General features: G+C 47.0%; 1 protein-coding gene across 12 annotated transcripts in view; it reads left to right on the top strand.

Moving 5' to 3' along the window:
• HECTD1 (HECT domain E3 ubiquitin protein ligase 1) overlaps positions 1-23,770 on the top strand; it is a 352,555-nt gene that overhangs the window by 77,502 nt on the left and 251,283 nt on the right. For all 12 annotated transcript variants that reach the window (XM_069209073.1, XM_069209084.1, XM_069209083.1 and 9 more), the window contains exons 3-8: positions 3,085-3,319; positions 6,732-6,959; positions 8,307-8,588; positions 16,097-16,367; positions 17,141-17,217; positions 17,805-17,903. In XM_069209073.1, coding sequence (XP_069065174.1) covers positions 3,085-3,319; positions 6,732-6,959; positions 8,307-8,588; positions 16,097-16,367; positions 17,141-17,217; positions 17,805-17,903 — 1,192 coding nt within the window. The remainder of the gene's footprint in view (positions 1-3,084; positions 3,320-6,731; positions 6,960-8,306; positions 8,589-16,096; positions 16,368-17,140; positions 17,218-17,804; positions 17,904-23,770) is intronic.

Genomic DNA, 23,770 nt, shown 5'->3' with positions numbered 1-23,770 from the left:
TGGAAAAACCAAGGCGCAAAATAACTGCCCATGAACTGAGAAAAGTCAAGCGTGCAGCTGCCACGATGCCACTTGCCACCAGTTTGGCCATATTTCAGAGCTGCAACATCACTGGAGTGCCCAAAAGCACAAGGTGTGCAATACTCAGAGACATGGCCAAGGTAAGAAAGGCTGAAAGACGACCATCACTGAACAAGACACACAAGCTGAAACGTCAAGACTGGGCCAAGAAATATCTCAAGACTGATTTTTCTAAGGTTTTATGGACTGATGAAATGAGAGTGAGTCTTGATGGGCCAGATGGATGGGCCCGTGGCTGGAATGGTAAAGGGCAGAGAGCTCCAGTCCGACTCAGACGCCAGCAAGGTGGAGGTGGAGTACTGGTTTGGGCTGGTATCATCAAAGATGAGCTTGTGGGGCCTTTTCGGGTTGAGGATGGAGTCAAGCTCAACTCCCAGTCCTACTGCCAGTTCCTGGAAGACACCTTCTTCAAGCAGTGGTACAGGAAGAAGTCTGCATCCTTCAAGAAAAACATGATTTTCATGCAGGACAATGCTCCATCACACGCGTCCAAGTACTCCACAGCGTGGCTGGCAAGAAATGGTATAAAAGAAGGAAATCTAATGACATGGCCTCCTTGTTCACCTGATCTGAACCCCATTGAGAACCTGTGGTCCATCATCAAATGTGAGATTTACAAGGAGGGAAAACAGTACACCTCTCTGAACAGTGTCTGGGAGGCTGTGGTTGCTGCTGCACGCAATGTTGATGGTGAACAGATCAAAACACTGACAGAATCCATGGATGGCAGGCTTTTGAGTGTCCTTGCAAAGAAAGGTGGCTATATTGGTCACTGATTTGTTTTTGTTTTGTTTTTGAATGTCAGAAATGTATATTTGTGAATGTTGAGATGTTATATTGGTTTCACTGGTAATAATAAATAATTGAAATGGGTATATATTTGTTTTTTGTTAAGTTGCCTAATAATTATGCACAGTAAGAGTCACCTGCACACACAGATATCCCCCTAACATAGCTAAAAATAAAAACAAACTAAAAACTACTTCCAAAAATATTCAGCTTTGATATTAATGAGTTTTTTGGGTTCATTTAGAACATGGTTGTTGTTCAATAATAAAATTAATCCTCAAAAATACAACTTGCCTAATAATTCTGCACTCCCTGTAGACGTTTCTCCAGCGTATGCCCGTGTGTTGTTTTCTGCAGGAGGGTGTCTATGCAGAGGCAATACAGGATCACTCCCCTTGTGTAGGCATTGCATCGCTGTGCAAAATGCTGAAACCTTACACTGCTTTCAGACAGTGCCGGGCCAGTCAGAAGCCTTAGGACTTTGATATTGCACAGTGGACACGCTACTTTGTGCACTAATTGGTTCAGTGTTGCAGTGACAAATCTGGGAACCATGTTGTCTGCCTTTTGTGTCTCTTTTGCCCAATTCAAGGTTGTCGCTTTCTCTCCACAGGCCAAGATAACAGCTATAAATAGTATAAAATGTAGAAACAACCTAGAGAATACTGCGTTCTTCTCCAATGAATCTTGGAGAAATATGTAAGAAATGTTTCATTGTATAATGCTGCTTGCATCTTCAGGATTTAAATACAGCGTTGATATTTTAGTGGATTTGACACTTTTTGTATGGGGCCTCAGAACACAATCGTGTTTTTTGTAAAAATATAGCATATGCTGCTAAAAGGCACTATTTCTGCCGGAGTGACCTCTTTGCAGGACATCGCCCATCAGCCACAGTCTGTGTGTTCGACGCTTGAAAGAATGCTTGCATCCAGGGTGTTGCCAAGTTATTTCAAGGCAACTGCCAGCTTTTTAGGCTGATGACTTCCACACGGTTGTAGCGCAGCCATCTCATATGAAAACACATATGGGTGCTAACAACTTAACTCTGTCTTATAAGAGCACAGGTTCGTGACATAGTAATTAGCAGGTGGTAATACAGTGTTTGAAGCCAGAGCTAACCAAAGTGCCAATCGAAATTTATGGCTTCTGTTTTTCCTCCAGGCTTTCTTATCTATAGGCAGAGCTGCTACCACACATTAAAGGCTTTCAGGCTTGGCCCGGACAGCCCCAGCCAAGGCTCTGTCTCTGCCCAACATAAGACACAAAAATGCATAAGTGAGGGCTTTAATACAGTAGAAGGTACTAGTTTGAGGGAAAGGCTGTGTATTCTGCCTCAGCCCAAAAGACAACTACAATTAATGGGGAACCCTTACAGATTGTTAATTCTACAGAGCAATGGCAGTTTCAAACAAAACCACAGTACTGTCTATTGTGGACACCATACTCCCTCCGCACACACTCCACGAAGCCCGCATTACACTTCACCACTCTCCAAGGGAGACGAGAACTCCAGTTATAGAAGACCACACAGAGTTAACCTTTAGAGCATCCGCAAGCGTCCTTCCCACCACTCCGTGTCACCCCATAGACAGTCACGGGGGCCCAGTAGCTAACCACCTGCGGTTATAGGAGGCGTACACTTCAGTAACCCCGTAACCACTAGACCCTGTCCCCTGGCACCACAGAACGTGGACACGAAGTGTGTCCACTGTGAGAAAAGCTTACTGGCAATTTTGCAGGTAACGTGGATATTTGCACTTTTGTCAATAAGTTTCACTGCGAGCGAACTTGTTTCCTTTTGTGTCTCCTTCACGCTCATGGCGACCATCAGCTCGCTTATGTGAAACTGTTTTACTTTTCATTATTAGTTTCTGTGGCAAGAAAAGTTTGGTTAGGAATTTACAACACTAATAGCTCTAACGCGAGCAGACGCGAGTCCCGTTGCATTGCAAATGCTTGCTAAATGATAGCCATTGGACTGGTAAGTGGGTGATCCACTGCAAAAGAAGCTCTTTAAAAAACATTTGCTGCAGATTCCCAGAACTTTCAAATTTTCTAAACTCAGTTGTTTATCGTAACCATTGCTTTCTAGCCTTCTGCTCCTCTGAAATTCAGGGTTTGTGGCCAGGCTATGATTCTTGCCTTGTTCCTTATGCGATGCATGGTCTGAAGGCGGACCTCTGAGATTGTTAACTTTGTCATACCTTCCAGGTGCCCACCCCGGACCTTCCTGCCAGCCCTCTGTAAGATCTTTCTGGATGAGAGCGCCCCAGAGAACGTGCTTGAAGTGACCGCCCGTGCCATTACATACTACCTTGACGTGTCTGCAGAATGCACCCGCAGGATCGTCGGTGTAGATGGTGCCATCAAGGCACTGTGCAACCGCCTGGTGGTGGTAGAGCTGAACAACCGGACCAGCCGCGACTTGGCCGAGCAGTGTGTCAAGGTGAGAAGGAAGGACCTCTTCGGCTCCCTGCGGTGGGCGTGAGAGCTGGCTTTGCTGTTCGTAGGCAGATTTTCACTGGGCATTGGTGTTCTTTATTTTGTGTGCTTTCTGGTATTGTCTTCTAAAGCATGTTGCTTCCAGTAGATAATCGAGAAGTGAAATGATTTGTTGTATAGCTTGCAGAAGCCCCTATCCTTGCTCTGGTCTTTCGCTGTAAAACCTTCTCCCTCCCCCCTCTACGCCCCCCCCCTTTCATCTCTGGCCTTATCCTAAATACCTCGGGGCTCCCTTAGCTCTGCGTAGCCAGTATTGTGTGACCCAAGTTCGTAGCCAAATACCACCTCTTCTAAGTCTGCCATGACTCTCCTAGATACTCGATAGACCTCTTCTCCCAATTAATGCGTTTTATGGCGCTTCACTGGTGACATGGATGATGCCTTCAGTGGTGCCAAGGATGATGGTCTTCTAGAAAGTGAAATGGATGATTCAGAGGGCACAAGTACACAGTCTCCTGCCTTCAGTGCACCAAGCAGCATACTGTTGGTTCGGAGGTATCCAGAGCTGTATATTTCAGTGTTCAGTGATTCTGCTCCTCCAACTTACAAAAGTTAAACCAAACATTATGATGGCTTCTAACCGCAATTCCTCAACTTTAGTATAGCCCCAGGTGCCAGACTGGATTTGGGGAATAATGCTAGCAATACTCAAGTGCACCTGTCGATGGTACTGCATGGCTCCGCAGTGAGTTCGTAATGCCTTGAAAGTGACAGAGTGGAGCCACATGTGAGTGCCTTCCCTACCTGCGCTCCAGTGTCTGTTCCGTGCGTTCCACGCTCTTTGATGTAGAGCTGGAGCACTCCCAATTTTGCAAGTTTTCTGATGTCTCCAAAAACTTTTCGTTGTGTTAGAGAACAGTGTCCCTACTGAAAATGACAGGATTCAAGTTGTGCCAAGAGTGCAAAAAGCAGATGTTTGCCACAAACTGGCACAAGGTATGCCTACGATGCTTTGACTCAGGTATTTCATGTGAGTGCTGTGCCCTTATGTACCCTATGGTGATTTGGGACTGAGAAGCTTAACTTTGTTGCTGAGCATGAGAAGAGGTTGCGATCCAAGTATCAGTCCTGTTCCCATTCAATGTTGCGGATCTGGGTTTGAGTCCACTCCCTTGAAAAGTCCCACTTCCCGTTCAAAGTCTTTTGGTAAGTCATAGTCTAGACACAAGTCTAAGACCAAGCAAATCTTGAACCCCTCCGGCCACTCCTAAGTTTAGCAAGAAGCTGCAAGGGCATTAAGGGTAGATCTGTTTACTGTATTCCTGGAAGACAGAGCAGGCGTCACCTGACGGATCATGACTGGCGCCTCCATCCCGCGGTAGTACAAGGCATCTTTGTTCAACAGGGAAGTCTTGGCTAGATGCATTCACCATCATCATGAACATGCAGTGTCAACGGTTCTGGTTGTTGGAGTTTCCTCCAAGGCTCTTTAGGGAGTTAATTCTGGATGGAGTGGGAAGACTGACTTCCCACTACTACCTCTCCTGACTGTCTCTAAGGAAGATCAGCACAAATTTGTCCCAAGCTATTCTCGTTGGCGATGAGAAAGCTGGAGCCCGTGTTAAAAGCAGGGCTAGGTTCTATATCAGAGTTTCATCAACCTACACTTCCATGGATGGAGATTGAGTAATGGCAGCTGAATGGGTTTGTTTTGCAGACTTAGTGAAAGGTCCTCCTGCCTCAAGGATGACATCAATCACCTAAGTCAGTCTTTTGCTGGGGAAAATGTCCTTTGGTGTGTTGCTCGAAACACCCAGCTCCTACAAGTCTTTCATTAGCTCATCAAGGCCTTGGAGTGGGCAGGACAAAAGGATATTTATTGGGTGCCTCTGCCTTTCTTTTTTTACCTGACCAGCCACCTCTAAGTCACCGTTTGTGTTGCGTTTTTATAAAAGGTTTCCCTCATGTTTCCCCTGCACCCTTAAAATAATGCTCAATAACACCTAAACTACCATTTCTTTTGGGCAAAACTGTTCCTTAAGTCTCTTAACTCTAAGAACCACCTTCCTTGTTGCGTTCTGTTAGCACCTCAGGTAAGTGAACTGCAGGTGCTTTTGGTCCAACTGCCCTATGCCAACTTTTTTCCAGACAAACTGGTTCTTGGGAACAAGGATGGCCTTTGTGGCCAGATGATTACTTGACCAGCGTTGTGTTCTCTACATCACCCCTGGAAGGAGAGGCACCATCATCTTGATCCAAATAGAGCACTACGCTTTAGCATTGGCCAAACAAAAGATTGCATGGATTATCAGCACTTTGTGGGCTTCTCTGGAGCAAAAAAAAAAAGGAAAGGCTGTGCAAAAGAGCACTTTGTTGAGGTGGATAGTTCTCTATTAAAATCTGCTGCTCACTGGCCAAGAAGCAGCACCCTAAAGGCTCATTTCACCAGAGTCAAAGCCATTACCAAGGTAGTCTGTTTTAGACATCTGCAAAGCTGCGACCTGAATTTGGGTACATACAGTCATGAAACACTACTCAGTAATCAGTGCAGTTTAGAACAAAGCTCTGATACTTGATATGACATTTTGAGACCTTAAGCATTTTGAGCCCTTTCTGGTTTGGGTAGTAAGAATTGTGGAAGCCCCAAAGGTGGCCAGAAAGAGAGAGAGCTGGGACATTGACATGTGTCCTTGTTACCAAAGCTTTGCCCTCAATGGAGGATGTTTCTGAGATTTTAGCCAACATTGTGAAGCTGAAATAAAGACGATAGATAGCAGTGACCCCCCAGTCTCTACTTTAAGAGCCAGAGGGCTATTCACTAAGGCACCAGTACGGGGCCTAAAACATTGCTACTTTTCTAAGGCCCATTTAGAACTGAAAAATGGGTCTTTATTTTGCAACATTCAGCCAGCTGAGCTACATTATTTTATCTTACTTTTCTGAAACATTCCCTCAGTCTCACATTGTCCCCCTGCCCACTAGATATGGGGGTCTCATCTGCATATCTACCTCTGACTTGGCATCCTTTGGTAAGAGGAGCTCAAGTATGCTAATTGTATGGTGAAATCTATGCGGGATAGCCTTGTGTATAATATGAGCTGCTTTACTCTTGAAGGTTCTCCTTACTAACCTAAGAGCACGCCATGCCGCAGTCATGGGACCAGACGAAGCTTGAAGCCTCTCCTCTGCCCACTTCAGTCGATGGCCTAGATCTAGAATGTTTTGGTCTTCCGTATCGCATGCTACTGTGGTGGCACTCTATTTCTCAGCTCCAGGTGTTCATTTGTCCACCCCTTCAGTAGAGTAGGGGCTGATTGGTTGTTTGAAAGAAGATTAGAGTTTCTTGGTTTGACGCTTATTGTTTTCCTGCCTGACTTGGGTGTTAAATTGTTCCTGTTTATTTCTCTTCTCTCTAGGTCCTGGAACTGATCTGCACTCGTGAGTCTGGCGCAGTTTTTGAAGCGGGCGGCTTGAATTGTGTGCTGACCTTCATTCGCGACAGTGGGCACTTGGTCCATAAGGACACGCTGCACTCTGCCATGTCGGTCGTGTCCCGGCTGTGTGGCAAGATGGAGCCTCAGGATTCTTCGCTGGAGGTCTGTGTGGAATCCTTGTCCAGCTTACTGAAGCATGAAGATCACCAGGTGAGCAATGGTGCGGTGCTGTAGGTAACTCCCTATGCTGGTATGTCAGCTGTACCCGCCCAAGACGCAGACATTAATCACAGCACTGGAACTGCAGGGCACTTAGATGTAAGAAGCACTGCTTGGTTCTCAGTTTTCCACAGTTGTTGCTACAGTATTCATAAGAGAGAGGACAGAAAAGAAATCTTTGTTGTTCCTTGTGGCCCAATACTCTATATGCATCTGAGCTAAAACCCAAAAGCTCCAAACAAGATGACAGCTCAGTGGGTTGTTAAGAAACTCTCTGCCAGGGCAAACATTAAGGCAACCCAGTTTTCACTGCTACACCAGTGAAACTGAGGAGTGACAGGAGGATCCACTATTTTCATTTGAATATGTAGCGGTTTTGTGAACACAATGCAATCTAAATCAATGCGAGATGTGTACTGAAATCTAACCAACTCCAGTGGCCACTATACAAGTATTGCCTAGCAGATTCCCAGCTATCGGAGTCTATTTGGATATGTTTCTTCTTGGCTCAGTGTTGGTATCTGTTGATGCTCATGGTGCCTTCTTGGGGTGTGCGGCTAAGTCTGTAGGTATATATCCCTCACATTCCCATGAATTTACCCAGACCCGTAGGTGTCAAATGTTGGCAACAGTTGGAGAGATTATAGTGACTTCTTATGTTCTTTATTAGTGTGGCTTTCTCAGCATTGGCCTCCTTCTGTCTGTTGTCTGTTGGAAACAGTTGAGCGTGCATGGAGGACTCGTGCGCTGGCCTCCTCCAGTCTGTTGTACGCTAGACACAGTGGATCCTGCATGGAGTTCTTACGCGCTGGCTTCCTTCCGTCTATTGTACGGTGGATACATTGAAGCCTGCTTGAAGTACTCGTGTACTGGCCACGCTCAGTCTGTTGTAAGCTGGACACAGTGGAGCCTGCATGGAGTACTCCTGGGCTGGCTTCCGTCAGTCATTTGTACGCTGGATAGATTGAAGTCTGCATGGTGTACTCGGGTGCTGGCCTCCTTCAGTCTGTTGTTAAATGGACAGAGTGGACCCTGCATAGATTTCTGATGCATTGGCCTCCTTTATTGTGTTGTATGCTGCACACAGCAAAGCCTGTATTCAGTTCACATGCACTGGTTGTATTCAGTCCGTTGTTCGCTGGACACAGTAAACTCTGTAGTATTTTCTCCTTCAGTCAATCCGCTGTACGTTGGACCCAGTGGGGCTGATATGGTTTCCACGAGCTGGCCTCTTTCAGTCTGTTCTGCTTTGGATATGGTGGGGCCTATATAGGGTTCTGATATATTTGCAGCCCTTTCTGATGACATCACTGACCTTCTCTTCTCTTTCCCTAACAGGTCTCGGATGGTGCTTTGCGCTGCTTCGCTTCCCTAGCAGACAGGTTTACGCGCCGCGGAGTGGACCCTGCACCACTTGCCAAGCATGGGCTAACGGAGGAGTTGCTGTCTCGCATGGCTGCAGCCGGGGGCACTGCATCTGGCCCCCCGTCTGCTTGCAAGTCTGGGAGCCGTTCCTCTGGAGCCCCACCCCCTTCTACAGACTCAAAAGTCAGCAATCAGGTGTCTACTATCGTGAGCCTGCTGTCCACACTGTGCCGGGGCTCTCCTGTTGTCACACACGTAAGAAAACGCCACCACTTGCAAGAAGTTATTGGTCCAACAGTGCATGGGATGGTTGTGCTGCCAACTGAATGATTGTGACTGCCTCTTTTTGTCCACAAGACCACTGTGTGAAAAACATTTTAGGGAGTTTTATTACTCTCCATATTTTTATATTTTATTAACTTGACACTATCTTTTCTTGTAGTGAATATATATATGTTCGATGGCATGTGTAGCTGCAGATACACATGCTGTGCACAGTCCGCCATCTGGTGTTGGGCTCGGAGTGTTACAAGTTGTTTTTCTTCGAAGAAGTCTTTTCGAGTCACGAGACCGAGGGACTCCTCCCATTGCGCATGGGCGTCGACTCCATCTTAGATTGTTTTTTTTCCGCCATCGGGTTCGGACGTGTTCCTTTTCGCTCCGTGTTTCGGGTCGGAAAGTTGGTTAGAATCTCGGAAAAAATTGTCGGTATTGTTTGCGTTCGGTATCGGGTTAGTTAGAACAAATCGACACCGAATTTTGAAGAGCTCCGGTGGCCCTTGAGGGTTTTTTCGATCCCCCGTCGGGGCCTGGTCGGCCCGGCCACGTGCGACTTCAAGGCTGATGGAACGGACCCCATTCCGCTTCTGCCCAAAATGCCATAACAAGTATCCGTATACGGATCAGCATCTGGTCTGTAACTTGTGCTTGTCCCCCGAGCACAAGGAGGATACTTGTGAAGCCTGTCGAGTGTTTCGGTCGAGGAAGACGCTGAGAGACCGAAGAGCCAGGAGACTACAAATGGCGTCCACGCCGACAGGTCAAGAACGTTTCGAGGAGGAAGAAGAAGCTTTCTCCATCCGCGAGTCAGATTCTGAAGAACTCTACGCCGAAGAAACACCCCAAACCGTGAGTAAGACGTCGAAAATCAAGACTCACAAGAAGTACACAAAAGCCCAGGGGACGCCACCGCCAACAGGCCATGGCTTAACCCGAAAACTAGGTGACCGATCCAAGGCACCGAAAAAGGGCATGCTGGTGTCGAAGTCATCCGACTCCGGTCGAGATACCGCCACACAGCAACCTCTGAGCCGAGACAGCGGCTCCGAGAAACTTCGGCACAGAGACAGCGGCACCAAAGAATTTCGGCACTGAGACACCACGCCGAAAACAAAAAAGGTTTCTTCTGAGCCTAAAAAGACTTCCGAAAAGGTTTCGGTTCCGAAACATCCAGCCTCAGAGCCGAAAACTAGTTCCTATACAGAGGAACAAGGATTAACCTCCCAATTACATAGATTTGGAGAGGAGCTTCAAGCTGTAGAGCCTGACTACACGCAAAGAAGGCTTCATATTCATGAGGACACAGGGAAGATAACCACTCTTCCCCCAATCAAAATAAAAAGGAAACTTGCCTTTCAACAAAAGGACAAGCAACCACTGGCAAAAGTGGCAAGGAAAACAACCCCACCACCGTCTCCACCACCGTCAATACATGCATCACCAGCAACAACTCCACCACTGATGTACTCACCAGCTCATACTACAATGAGTCAGGATGATCCCGATGCATGGGACCTTTATGATGCTCCAGTGTCTGACAACAGCCCAGACTCCTATCCCACAAAACCGTCACCACCTGAGGACAGTACATCCTACACACAGGTGGTCGGAAGGGCAGCTGAATTTCACAACGTCACCTTACATTCTGAACCAATTGAGGATGACTTTCTGTTTAACACCCTATCCTCCACCCATAGCCAGTACCAAAGCCTTCCCATGCTCCCAGGAATGCTAAAACATTCAAAGCAAATATTTCAGGATCCAGTTAAAGGCAGAGCCGTAACTCCAAGGGTGGAGAAAAAGTACAAGCCACCGCCAACAGATCCAATCTATATTACAACACAACTAACACCAGACTCAGTAGTTGTCGGGGCAGCTCGTAAGAGAGCCAACTCTCATACCTCAGGAGACGCACCACCTCCAGACAAAGAGAGCCGCAAATTTGATGCTGCGGGAAAAAGGGTTGCAGCACAAGCAGCAAATCAATTGCGTATTGCCAATTCACAAGCACTTTTGGCAAGATACGACAGAGCTCATTGGGATGAAATGCAACATTTCGTCGAACACTTACCCAAGGAGTTCCAAAAAAGAGCGCAACAGGTGGTAGAAGAGGGACAAAGTATCTCAAATAATCAGATACGGTCTTCCATGGATGCAGCAGATACAGCTGCAAGGACAATAAACACTGCAATCACGATACGAAGGCACGCATGGCTGCGCACTTCAGGGTTCAAGCCGGAAATCCAACAAGCTGTGCTCAATATGCCATTTAATGAACAGCAATTGTTTGGGCCGGAGGTTGACACTGCCATTGAGAAACTCAAAAAAGACCCCGATACAGCCAAAGCCATGGGCGCACTCTACTCCCCGCAGAGCAGAGGCACATTTCGGAAAACACCTTTTAGGGGAGGGTTTCGAGGTCAACCCACAGAAACCACAACCTCACAAACAAGGCCTACTTACCAGGGTCAATATCAAAGGGGAGGTTTTCGGGGGCAATATAGAGGGGGCCAATTCCCAAGAAATCAAGGAAAATTCCAAGGCCCCAAAACTCCTCAAAATAAACAGTGACTCACAAGTCACACAACCCCATCACATAACACCTGTGGGGGGAAGACTAAGCCAATTTTACAAACTTTGGGAGGAAATAACAACAGACACTTGGGTCTTAGCAATTATCCAGCATGGTTATTGCATAGAATTTCGCCAATTCCCTCCAAACGTCCCATCGAAAACACACAATATGTCAAAACAACATATAGATCTTCTAGGTCTAGAAGTTCAAGCATTGCTACAAAAGGACGCAATAGAATTAGTACCAAATCTACAAAAAAACAGTTTACTCACTGTACTTTCTAATACCCAAAAAGGACAAAACTCTGAGACCAATACTAGATCTCAGAACACTAAATACCTACATCAAATCAGACCACTTTCACATGGTCACGTTACAAGACGTAATCCCACTGCTCAAACAGCAAGATTACATGACAACATTAGACCTAAAAGATGCGTATTTCCATATACCAATACATCCTTCACACAGGAAATAGCTTAGGTTCGTATTCCAAGGAATACATTACCAATTCAAAGTGTTGTCATTCGGAATAACAACTGCGCCAAGAGTTTTTACAAAATGCCTGGCAGTAGTAGCTGCACATATCAGAAGGCAGCAAATACATGTGTTCCCGTACTTAGACGACTGGTTAATCAAAACCAACACGCTAAGACAGTGTTCACAGCACACAAAATATGTCATACAGACCCTTCACAGGCTAGGTTTCTCCATCAACTACGCGAAGTCACACCTTTTGCCGTGTCAAACACAGCAATACTTAGGAGCGACAATCAACACAGCAAAAGGGATTGCCACTCCAAGTCCACAAAGGGTTCAAACATTTCACAAGGTAATACAGGCCATGTATCCAACACAAAAGATACAAGTCAAAATGGTAATGAAACTCCTAGGCATGATGTCTTCATGCATAGCCATTGTCCCAAACGCAAGATTGCACATGCGGCCCTTACAACAGTGCCTAGCATCACAATGGTCACAAGCACAGGGTCAACTTCTAGATCTGGTGTTGATAGACCGCCAAACATACATCTTGCTTCTATGGTGGAACAGTACAAATTTAAACCGAGGGCGGCCTTTCCAAGACCCAGTGCCACAATACGTCATAACGACGGATGCTTCCATGACAGGGTGGGGAGCACACCTCAATCAACACAGCATCCAAGGACAATGGGACATACATCAGAGGCAGTTTCACATAAATCACTTAGAACTGTTAGCAGTATTTCTAGCGCTGAAAGCATTTCAACCCATAACCCACAAATACATTCTTGTCAAAACAGACAACATGACAACAATGTATTATCTAAACAAACAAGGAGGGACACACTCGACACAGTTGTGCCTCCTAACACAAAAAATATGGCATTGGGCGATTCACAACCACATTCGTCTAATAGCCCAATTTATTCCAGGGATTCAGAACCAGTTGGCAGACAATCTCTCTCGATCACCAACAAACCCACGAATGGGAAATTCACCCCCAAATACTAAACAATTACTTTCAAATTTGGGGAACACCTCAAATAGATCTATTTGCAACAAAGGAAAACTCAAAATGCCAAAACTTCACATCCAGGTACCCACAAGATCAATCCCAAGGCAATGCTCTATGGATGAACTGGTCAGGGATATTTGCGTACGCTTTTCCCCCTCTCCTTCCATATCTAGTAAACAGGTTGAGTCAAAACAAACTCAAACTCATACTAATAGCACCAACATGGGCAAGGCAACCTTGGTACACAACACTACTAGACCTTTCAGTAGTACCTCATGTCAAACTACCCAACAGACCAGATCTGTTAACACAACACAAACAACAGATCAGACATCCAAATCCAGCATCGTTGAATCTAGCAATTTGGCTCCTGAAATCCTAGAATTCGGGCACTTAGACCTCACACAGGAATGCATGGAGGTCATAAAACAAGCTAGAAAACCTACCACTAGACACTGCTATGCAAATAAGTGGAAAAGATTTGTTTATTACTGCCATAATAATCAAATTCAACCTTTACACGCATCTGCAAAAGAAATAGTAGGATACTTACTACATTTGCAAAAATCGAACCTAGCTTTCTCTTCCATTAAAATACATCTTACGGCAATTTCTGCTTACCTACAAATTACGCACTCAATTTCATTGTTTAGGATACCAGTCATAAAGGCGTTTATGGAAGGCCTAAAGAGAATTATACCACCAAGAACACCACCCGTTCCTTCATGGAACCTCAACATTGTCCTAACACGACTCATGGGTCCACCTTTTGAGACCATGCACTCTTGTGAAATGCAATACTTAACGTGGAAAGTTGCATTTTTAATTGCCATCACATCTCTAAGAAGAGTGAGTGAAATTCAAGCATTTACCATTCAAGAACCATTTATTCAAATACACAAAAATAAAGTTGTTCTACGGACCAATCCTAAATTTTTACCAAAAGTAATCTCACCGTTCCACTTAAATCAGACAGTAGAATTACCAGTGTTCTTCCCACAGCCAGATTCGGTAGCCGAAAGAGCACTACATACATTAGACATCAAAAGAGCACTAATGTACTACATTGACAGAACAAAACTAATTCGAAAGACAAAACAACTATTTATCGCCTTTCAAAAACCTCATACAGGAAATCCAATTTCAAAACAAGGCATTGCTAGATGGATAGTTAAGTGCATTCAAACCTGCTATCTTAAAGCTAAAAGAGAACTGCCTATTACACCAAAGGCACACTCAACCAGAAAGAAAGGTGCTACCATGGCCTTTCTAGGAAATATTCCAATGAACGAAATATGTAAGGCAGCAACATGGTCTACGCCTCATACATTTACCAAGCACTACTATGTAGATATGCTAACTGCACAACAAGCAACAGTAGGTCAAGCTGTATTAAGAACACTACTTCAACTCCTACAGGCTGAACCACCGCTTTTGGGGAGATAACTGCTTACTAGTCTATGCACAGCATGTGTATCTGCAGCTACACATGCCATCGAACGGAAAATGTCACTTACCCAGTGTACATCTGTTCGTGGCATTAGTCGCTGCAGATTCACATGCGCCCACCCTCCTCCCCGGGAGCCTGGAGCCATTTAGAAGTAGATCTTGAACATTTGTACATTTGTAAATATATTACATTAAACCTTCATTTGGTACATACGTATTTATTCCATTGCATGGGCACTATTATTAGCATACACAACTCCTACCTCACCCTCTGCGGGGAAAACAATCTAAGATGGAGTCGACGCCCATGCGCAATGGAACCGAAGTGGGAGGAGTCCCTCGGTCTCGTGACTCGAAAAGACTTCTTCGAAGAAAAACAACTTGTAACACTCCGACCCAACACCAGACGGCGGACTATGCACAGCATGTGAATCTGCAGCGACTAATGCCACGAACAGATGTACACTGGGTAAGTGACATTTTCCATATCTATATTGTACAATGTAAGTTGAGAACCTACATAAGCTCCAGAAAAATGCCACAGAATACTTTTTTTGTGGCAGTTAGTTGTGGATGGCATTTCTAGTCTGTTTTTTTTTTTTTATGTACGCTGTTCCTTTTTTCCCCAATCATTACCATTTAGAAAGTGTGCTGCATGTGCTCATGCTTCTGGGTAGTACGATTGTTCCTCAAGTAGTGGTAAGGTGGCAGGTGGTACTACCGTTCATACAGTTAATGCATAGGTCTGCATGAAATAGCAAACGGTGTCCTTGATGCTCCAGGGAAGTGAACTCTTGCAGCCTTCAGACTCTCTCCCTCGCCCTGCTTCATGTCCTTGATGCTCCAGGGAAGTGAACTCTTGCAGCCTTCAGACTCTCTCCTTCGCCCTGATTCATGTCCTTGATGCTCCAGGGAAGTGAACTCTTGCAGCCTTCAGACTCTCTCCCTCGCCCTGCTTCATGTCCTTGATGCTCCAGGGAAGTGAACTCTTGCAGCCTTCAGACTCTCTCCCTCGCCCTGCTTCATGTCCTTGATGCTCCAGGGAAGTGAACTCTTGCAGCCTTCAGACCCTCTCCCTCGCCCTGCTTCATGTCCTTGATGCTCCAGGGAAGTGAACTCTTGCATCCTTCAGACTCTCTCCCTCGCCCTGCTTCATTACCTTGAAGGCAGCAGTTACACCGGCTCTAAGCAAGGATGGGCGGTTTGCTCCCAAGTACCTAACAGGAGTCCTCCTCCAGCACCTGCTCTCTGGTCCTGGACATCTGGGGTCTTTGTTGCTCTTTTAATGAACACAGACTAGCTGTTATGGGTTTTTCTTCTCTGTTCAGGCTCCACCGGACAGTAATTGATATTTGCTACGGGTCCCAGTGACATCCAAGTCGTTTTCTGGTGCTTCCAAACAGGGTTCTGAGATTCCACTCTTCTCTTTTCATATTCCAATCATCTCTGCTTCATTCTACAAATTCAAAGCTCCACTGCTGTAAAATCTAGATGCTTTCAATCTTGAGGTGCTATTCGGATGACTTGGACATCACCCTCTCACTTCTTACAGATCCTGGGGGCGACCATGAATTCAGAGAGCCCACTTGCAGTGAAAAAGCCTTGCAGGAAATCAAAAAATCCTGAACCCTAGAACCAAAGGATGACATGAGGCAGTGTCAAGTATAGAATCTGCAGTTATGTTTGCCAAGATATGTACGTGTAGTTCTTTCAGGTGAGGTGCATGGGGAGTGCTGTACCTCCTCATTTAGGGACAGTCATGGGCATATTTGTGCGCGTGAAGTGAGTACATGAAGTTCCTCCAGTTCAGGTACATCATATTAGGACTTCTTGGTTCTTTTGAGATGGATCTGTTTGTGTGCACTGCTTATTATTCCATGTTGACATTTGCGCGCAGCACTAGACTGAGTGTACAACACTGGCTGCATTGCCCTGAGGCTGCTGTCTTTTCTTTCTGTGTAGGATTTGTTGCGTTCCAAGCTCCCAGACTCCATCGAGAGTGCCCTACAGGGCGACGAGAGGTGTGTGCTGGACACCATGAGGTTGGTCGACCTGCTGCTGGTGCTGCTGTTTGAAGGCCGCAAGGCATTGCCAAAGTCCAGCGCTGGGTCCACTGGGAGGATGCCAGGTTTGCGGCGACTGGACAGCTCCGGGGAACGCTCCCATAGGCAGCTCATCGACTGCATCCGTAGCAAGGACACGGATGCCCTGATAGATGCAATCGACACAGGAGGTGAGAGGGAAGAATCCTCATTTTGGGAGGGCAGTATGTGACATGGCAGGTCTGCGCTCCTGAAGCCTTGTAATCATTGACACTTGGGGCACCCAGGAAAGGTCTGTGAGGGCTGCTCCTCTCATCTTAGGGTCCGGCGTAGAGGATACAGAAATGACCCATTTGGGGCCTGACTTTGTAAATAAGGTGCTGTTTTACACAGGGAGGGTTGAAAAGCAGAATTATTGTTGCCTTTACTTTCACTCAGTGATTACTGGGAGTTGGATCCCTTGCATGGAAGTTCTATTAGCCTAAAACTCTGAAAGTTCACTTTTCCCCCAAACCTGAGCACTACTACTACGTCTAGTACTGTCCGAAGGTGAGAGTCCCACTGCCCTTTATTTTTAAACAAGATAGACTAGACGTGCTAATGCTGCAAGTGCTTTACCTCCAGAACAGGGTGAACAGCCGGGTTGTCCGGTTGGAGACTAAGATTGGGCATAGAGCTGCAGCAGCACAAGCTGGAGCTTTTAGAGGAAATAAATGATCTGGTTGCACACAGCGTGTGAAAGGTGATGTCAGGGAGGAGAATAAAGCCTTCATAGAGTGAACCAAGTGTGTCTTAAACTGTGGCTCCCACTGCAGCTGTAGCTTTGTTTTCAGGAATTAGCTCAAAATGGTCTCTCTTGTGTTCTAAGGTGATGGCTAAAAATACGTGCATCAGTGCCACAACTCCTGTTTTTAATGCTGCATATGCCTGTGCGTTTTACCATGCACTCCCTTTTAATTCACAGCTTTCGAAGTGAACTTCATGGATGATGTTGGACAAACTCTCTTGAACTGGGCCTCTGCTTTTGGGACGCAAGAAATGGTAAGTCATGTATCACAGCTGTCAGCATACATGAACTCTCATTCAGTGATCCCAACATAACCTGAGACAGAGAGTGACGACAGTGATCAAGGCTGTTTTACTGCAGCTGACAGATTATAGCACACTCCATGCTGCCTTTGCTGGTAAGGACCTCTTTGTGTCACAAATCAGAGATACCCTGCTGCCCTGCACAGAGCAGGGCCAGGCCATGGGCGGCTGGCGCAGGGCCGGGCTGGGCCCGGGCCCTGGGCGGCTGGCGCAGGGCCGGGCCCGGGCCCTGGGCGGCTGGCGCAGGGCCGGGCCCGGGCCCTGGGCGGCTGGCGCAGGGCCGGGCCCGGGCCCGGGCCCTGGGCCCTGGGCGGCTGGCGCCGGGCCGGGCCCGGGCCCTGGGCGGCTGGCGCCGGGCCCGGGCCCTGGGCGGCTGGCGCCGGGCCCGCAGGGCCGGGCGAGAGTCTGTATTCCTTGTTGGCAGCACAGATCAGGGCAAGACATTAGGATACATCTGGCAATACATCAAGGCAGACTTTGTGCTCTTGGCACAGACCTGGGCAAACCATGTGTGCTAACTCTGTGTACTTCCCCTCTAGGTGGAGTTTCTCTGTGAGCGAGGAGCTGATGTGAACAGAGGTCAGAGATCCTCTTCGCTGCATTATGCAGCCTGTTTCGGAAGACCTCAGGTGGCAAAAGTAAGTCCTGCACCCTGAATGTGATGTCAGAGTAAGTGAACGGTTTTGTGGGGCTCCCAGTTCACCCTTTTCCTTCCTTCCTTGGCCTTGGGTGAATAAAGAGGGAGGAATTATTCAGTTGCATGGAAATAACTAGCACTTGAAGATGAATATGTAAACTTCTAATGCACACACCTACTCAGCAGTGTCCCGGTGCACAAGCCTACAGGTCAGGAGAAGCACAGACAATCAAATCTGATTTTAAAAAAATGACATTTACAACTGTTTAAAAAAAAAAAAAAAACTGATTGACAAGGGACGGCCGTAATTCTAACGGGAGCTATTTCCGGGCAACGGCCCCTAAGAAAGCATCAGATCGGGTTTTCCGCACTCCAGGGATCACTGCCAGTGATTGGCTGACCTCAGATTACCGGAAGGATGGAGGAAGCTAAACCTGGTTATCAGATATTCGGCCCCAGATTGGTAAAGGTATCACCTTACAACTGAAGGACGTCTGTAAGTGATCAGTTTATATAATTTAACATTAGGCATCGTTTTTGACATGTTTACAAATATGCGCAGAGCGATCCATTTACTTAAAAAACAAAAATAATTATTATTCCGTGTTCTGCATGGAGTGTGTAACTAACCTCCTTGGTTTCGTGCAGACCTTGTGTAAGGAAATGCCTCCTTGGCATGGTTGCCCCCTGACTTTTTGCCTTTGCTGATGCTATGTTTACAATTGAGTGTGCTGAGGCCTGCTAACCAGGCCCCAGCACCAGTGTTCTTTCCCTAACCTGTACTTTTGTATCCACAATTGGCAGACCCTGGCATCCAGATAAGTCCCTTGTAACTGGTACTTCTAGTACCAAGGGCCCTGATGCCAAGGAAGGTCTCTAAGGGCTGCAGCATGTCTTATGCCACCCTGGAGACCTCTCACTCAGCACAGACACCCTGCTTGCCAGCTTGTGTGTGCTAATGAGAACAAAACGAGTAAGTCGACATGGCACTCCCCTCAGGGTGCCATGCCAGCCTCTCACTGCCTATGCAAGTATAGGTCAGTCACCCCTCTAGCAGGCCTTACAGCCCTAAGGCAGGGTGCACTATACCATAGGTGAGGGTACCAGTGCATGAGCATGGTACCCCTACAGTGTCTAAACAAAACCTTAGACATTGTAAGTGCAGGGTAGCCATAAGAGTATATGGTCTGGGAGTTTGTCAAACACGAACTCCACAGCACCATAATGGCTACACTGAAAACTGGGAAGTTTGGTATCAAACTTCTCAGCACAATAAATGCACACTGATGCCAGTGTACATTTGATTGCAAAATACACCCCAGAGGGCACCTTAGAGGTGCCCCCTGAAACTTAACCGACTGTCTGTGTAGGCTGACTAGTTCTAGTAGCCTGCCACACTAGAGACATGTTGCTGGCCCCATGGGGAGAGTGCCTTTGTCACTCTGAGGCCAGTAACAAAGCCTGCACTGGGTGGAGATGCTAACACCTCCCCCAGGCAGGAGCTGTAACACCTGGCGGTGAGCCTCAAAGGCTCACCCCTTTGTCACAGCCCAGCAGGGCACTCCAGCTTAGTGGAGTTGCCCGCCCCCTCCGGCCACGGCCCCCACTTTTGGCGGCAAGGTTGGAGGGAACAAAGAAAGCAACAAGGAGGAGTCACTGGCCAGTCAGGACAGCCCCTAAGGTGTCCTGAGCTGAGGTGACTCTAACTTTTAGAAATCCTCCATCTTGCAGATGGAGGATTCCCCCAATAGGGTTAGGATTGTGACCCCCTCCCCTTGGGAGGAGGCACAAAGAGGGTGTACCCACCCTCTGGGCTAGTAGCCATTGGCTACTAACCCCCCAGACCTAAACACGCCCTTAAATTTAGTATTTAAGGGCTACCCTGAACCCTAGAAAATTAGATTCCTGCAACAACAACAAGAAGGACTGCCTAGCTGAAAACCCCTGCAGAGGAAGACCAGAAGACAACAACTGCCTTGGCTCCAGAAACTCACCCGCCTGTCTCCTGCCTTCCAAAGAACTCTGCTCCAGCGACGCCTTCCAAAGGGACCAGCGACCTCTGCATCCTCTGAGGACTGCCCTGCTTCGACGACAAGAAACTCCCGAGGACAGCGGACCTGCTCCAAAAAGACTGCAACTTTATCCAAAGGAGCAGCTTTAAAGAACCCTGCAATCTCCCCGCAAGAAGCGTGAGACTTGCAACACTGCACCCGGTGACCCCGACTCGGCTGGTGGAGAACTAACCCCTCAGGGAGGACCCCCGGACTACTCTACGACTGTGAGTACCAAAACCTGTCCCCCCTGAGCCCCCACAGCGCCGCCTGCAGAGGGAATCCCGAGGCTTCCCCTGACCGCGACTCTCTGAAACCTAAGTCCCGACGCCTGGAAAAGACCCTGCACCCGCAGCCCCCAGGACCTGAAGGACCGGACTTTCACTGCAGAAGTGACCCCCAGGAGTCCCTCTCCCTTGCCCAAGTGGAGGTTTCCCCGAGGAAGCCCCCCCTTGCCTGCCTGCAGCGCTGAAGAGATCCCTTGATCTCTCATTGACTTACATTGCGAACCCGACGCTTGTTCTAACACTGCACCCGGCCGCCCCCGCGCCGCTGAGGGTGAAATTTCTGTGTGGGCTTGTGTCCCCCCCGGTGCCCTACAAAACCCCCCTGGTCTGCCCTCCGAAGACGCGGGTACTTACCTGCTGGCAGACTGGAACCGGGGCACCCCCTTCTCTCCATTGAAGCCTATGCGTTTTGGGCACCACTTTGAACTCTGCACCTGACCGGCCCTGAGCTGCTGGTGTGGTGACTTTGGGGTTGCTCTGAACCCCCAACGGTGGGCTACCTTGGACCAAGAACTGAACCCTGTAAGTGTCTTACTTACCTGGTAAAACTAACAAAAACTTACCTCCCCCAGGAACTGTGAAAATTGCACTAAGTGTCCACTTTTTAAATAGCTATTTGTGAATAACTTGAAAAGTATACATGCAATTGAAATGATTCAAAGTTCCTAATGTACTTACCTGCAATACCTTTCAAACAAGATATTACATGTTAAATTTGAACCTGTGGTTCTTAAAATAAACTAAGAAAAGATATTTTTCTATAACAAAACCTATTGGCTGGATTTGTCTCTGAGTGTGTGTACCTCATTTATTGTCTATGTGTATGTACAACAAATGCTTAACACTACTCCTTGGATAAGCCTACTGCTCGACCACACTACCACAAAATAGAGCATTAGTATTATCTCTTTTTACCACTATTTTACCTCTAAGGGGAACCCTTGGACTCTGTGCATGCTATTCCTTACTTTGAAGTAGCACATACAGAGCCAACTTCCTACATTGGTGGATCAGCGGTGGGGTACAAGACTTTGCATTTGCTGGACTACTCAGCCAATACCTGATCACACGACAAATTCCAAAATTGTCATTAGAAATTGATTTTTGCAATTTGAAAAGTTTTCTAAATTCTTAAAAGACCTGCTAGGGCCTTGTGTTAGATCCTGTTTAGCATTTCTTTTAGAGTTTAAAAGTTTGTAAAAGTTTGAATTAGATTCTAGAACCAGTTTTAGATTCTTAAAAAGTATTCCAACTTTTAGAAGCAAAATGTCTAGCACAGATGTGAATGTGGTGGAACTCGACACCACACCTTACCTCCATCTACAGATGAGAGAGCTAAGGTCACTCTGTAAACTAAAGAAAATAGCAATGGGCCCCAAACCTACCAAAGTACAGCTCCAGGAGCTTTTGGCAGAGTTTGAAAAGGCCAACCCCTCTGAGGATGGCAACACAGAGGATGAAGATAGTGACTTGGAGGGAAATTCCCCCTTTCCAGTCCTACTTAGGGAGAGCAGGGCTTCTCAAGCCCTGACTCCACAAATAATAGTCAGAGATGCTGGTTCCCTCACAGGAGGGACCAACAACTCTGAAATCACTGAGGATAACTCCAGTGAAGAGGACATCCAGTTAGCCAGGATGGCCAAAAGATTGGCTTTGGAAAGACAGATCCTAGCCATAGAAAGGGAAAGACAAGAGATGGGCCTAGGACCCATCAATGGTGGCAGCAACATAAATAGGGTCAGAGATTCTCCTGACATGTTGAAAATCCCTAAAGGGATTGTAACTAAATATGAAGATGGTGATGACATCACCAAATGGTTCACAGCTTTTGAGAGGGCTTGTGTAACCAGAAAAGTGAACAGATCTCACTGGGGTGCTCTCCTTTGGGAAATGTTCACAGGAAAGTGTAGGGATAGACTCCTCACACTCTCTGGAAAAGATGCAGAATCTTATGACCTCATGAAGGGTACCCCGATTGAGGGCTTTGGATTCTCCACTGAGGAGTATAGGATTAGATTCAGGGGGGCTCAAAAAACCTCGAGCCAGACCTGGGTTGACTTTGTAGACTACTCAGTAAAAACACTAGATGGTTGGATTCAAAGCAGTGGTGTAAGTAATTATGATGGGCTGTACAATTTATTTGTGAAAGAACACCTGTTAAGTAATTGTTTCAATGACAAACTGCATCAGCATCTGGTAGACCTAGGACCAATTTCTCCCCAAGAATTGGGAAAGAAGGCGGACCATTGGGTCAAGACTAGGGTGTCCAAAACTTCCACAGGGGGTGACCAAAAGAAAGGGGTCACAAAACCTCCCCAGGGGAAAGGTGGTGAGACAGCCAAAAATAAAAATAGTAAAGAGTCTTCTACAGGCCCCCAAAAACCTGCACAGGAGGGTGGGCCCAGAGCCTCTTCACAAAACAATCCTGGGTACAAGGGTAAAAACTTTGATCCCAAAAAGGCCTGGTGTCGAAACTGTAGTCAGTCTGGACACCAAACTGGAGACAAGGCCTGTCCCAAGAAAAGTTCCACTCCAAACTCCAATCCAGGTAACACTGGAATGGCTAGTCTCCAAGTGGGATCAACAGTGTGCCCAGAGCAAATCAGGGTCCACACTGAAGCTACTCTAGTCTCTGAGGGTGGGGTGGATTTAGCCACACTAGCTGCCTGGCCGCCTAACATGCAAAAATACAGGCAGCAGCTCTTTATTAATGGGACAAGTGTAGAAGGCCTGAGGGATACAGGTGCCAGTGTCACCATGGTGACAGAGAAACTGGTTTCCCCTGGCCAATACCTGACTGGAAAAACCTATACAGTCACCAACGCTGACAATCAGACTAAAGCACATCCCATGGCAATGGTAACTTTAGAATGGGGAGGGGTCAATGGCCTGAAACAGGTGGTGGTCTCCTCAAACATCCCAGTAGACTGTCTGCTTGGAAATGACCTGGAGTCCTCAGCATGGGCTGAGGTAGAACTAAAAACCCATGCAGCCATGCTGGGTATCCCTGAACTGGTGTGTGTAAAAACAAGAGCACAATGCAAGGCACAGGGTGAAAAAGTAGACCTGGAGTCTGGAAAAATGGCCCAGCCTACCAAGAGAAAAGGAAAGTCAGTTGGGAAACCAACTGCAACACAGTCAGAAAAAGAGAACCTCTCTTCTCAGGAAGAAGTTCTGCCCTCTGAGGGAACTGAGCCTTTGGAGCTTGAACCTTATCAGGTTGAGCTCTTAGGCCCAGGGGGACCCTCAAGGGAGGAGCTGTGTAAGGGACAAGAAACCTGTCCCTCTCTTGAAGGCCTTAGGCAGCAAGCTGCTGAAGAGTCCAAGGGCAAGAAAAATGGAACACATAGGGTCTATTGGGAAGATGGACTCCTGTACACTGAGGCCAGAGACCCCAAACCTGGTGCCACTAGGAGAGTGGTAGTGCCTCAGTCGTTCAGAGAGTTTATTCTGACCTTAGCCCATGATATTCCCCTTGCTGGGCATTTGGGACAAACCAAGACGTGGGAGAGGTTAGTCAACCACTTCTA

This window comes from Pleurodeles waltl, chromosome 9, assembly GCF_031143425.1.
Source record: "Pleurodeles waltl isolate 20211129_DDA chromosome 9, aPleWal1.hap1.20221129, whole genome shotgun sequence".
NCBI lineage: Eukaryota > Metazoa > Chordata > Amphibia > Caudata > Salamandridae > Pleurodeles > Pleurodeles waltl.
Note: the sequence above shows the minus strand (reverse complement) of the source record. Positions and strands in the feature narration are given on the sequence as shown.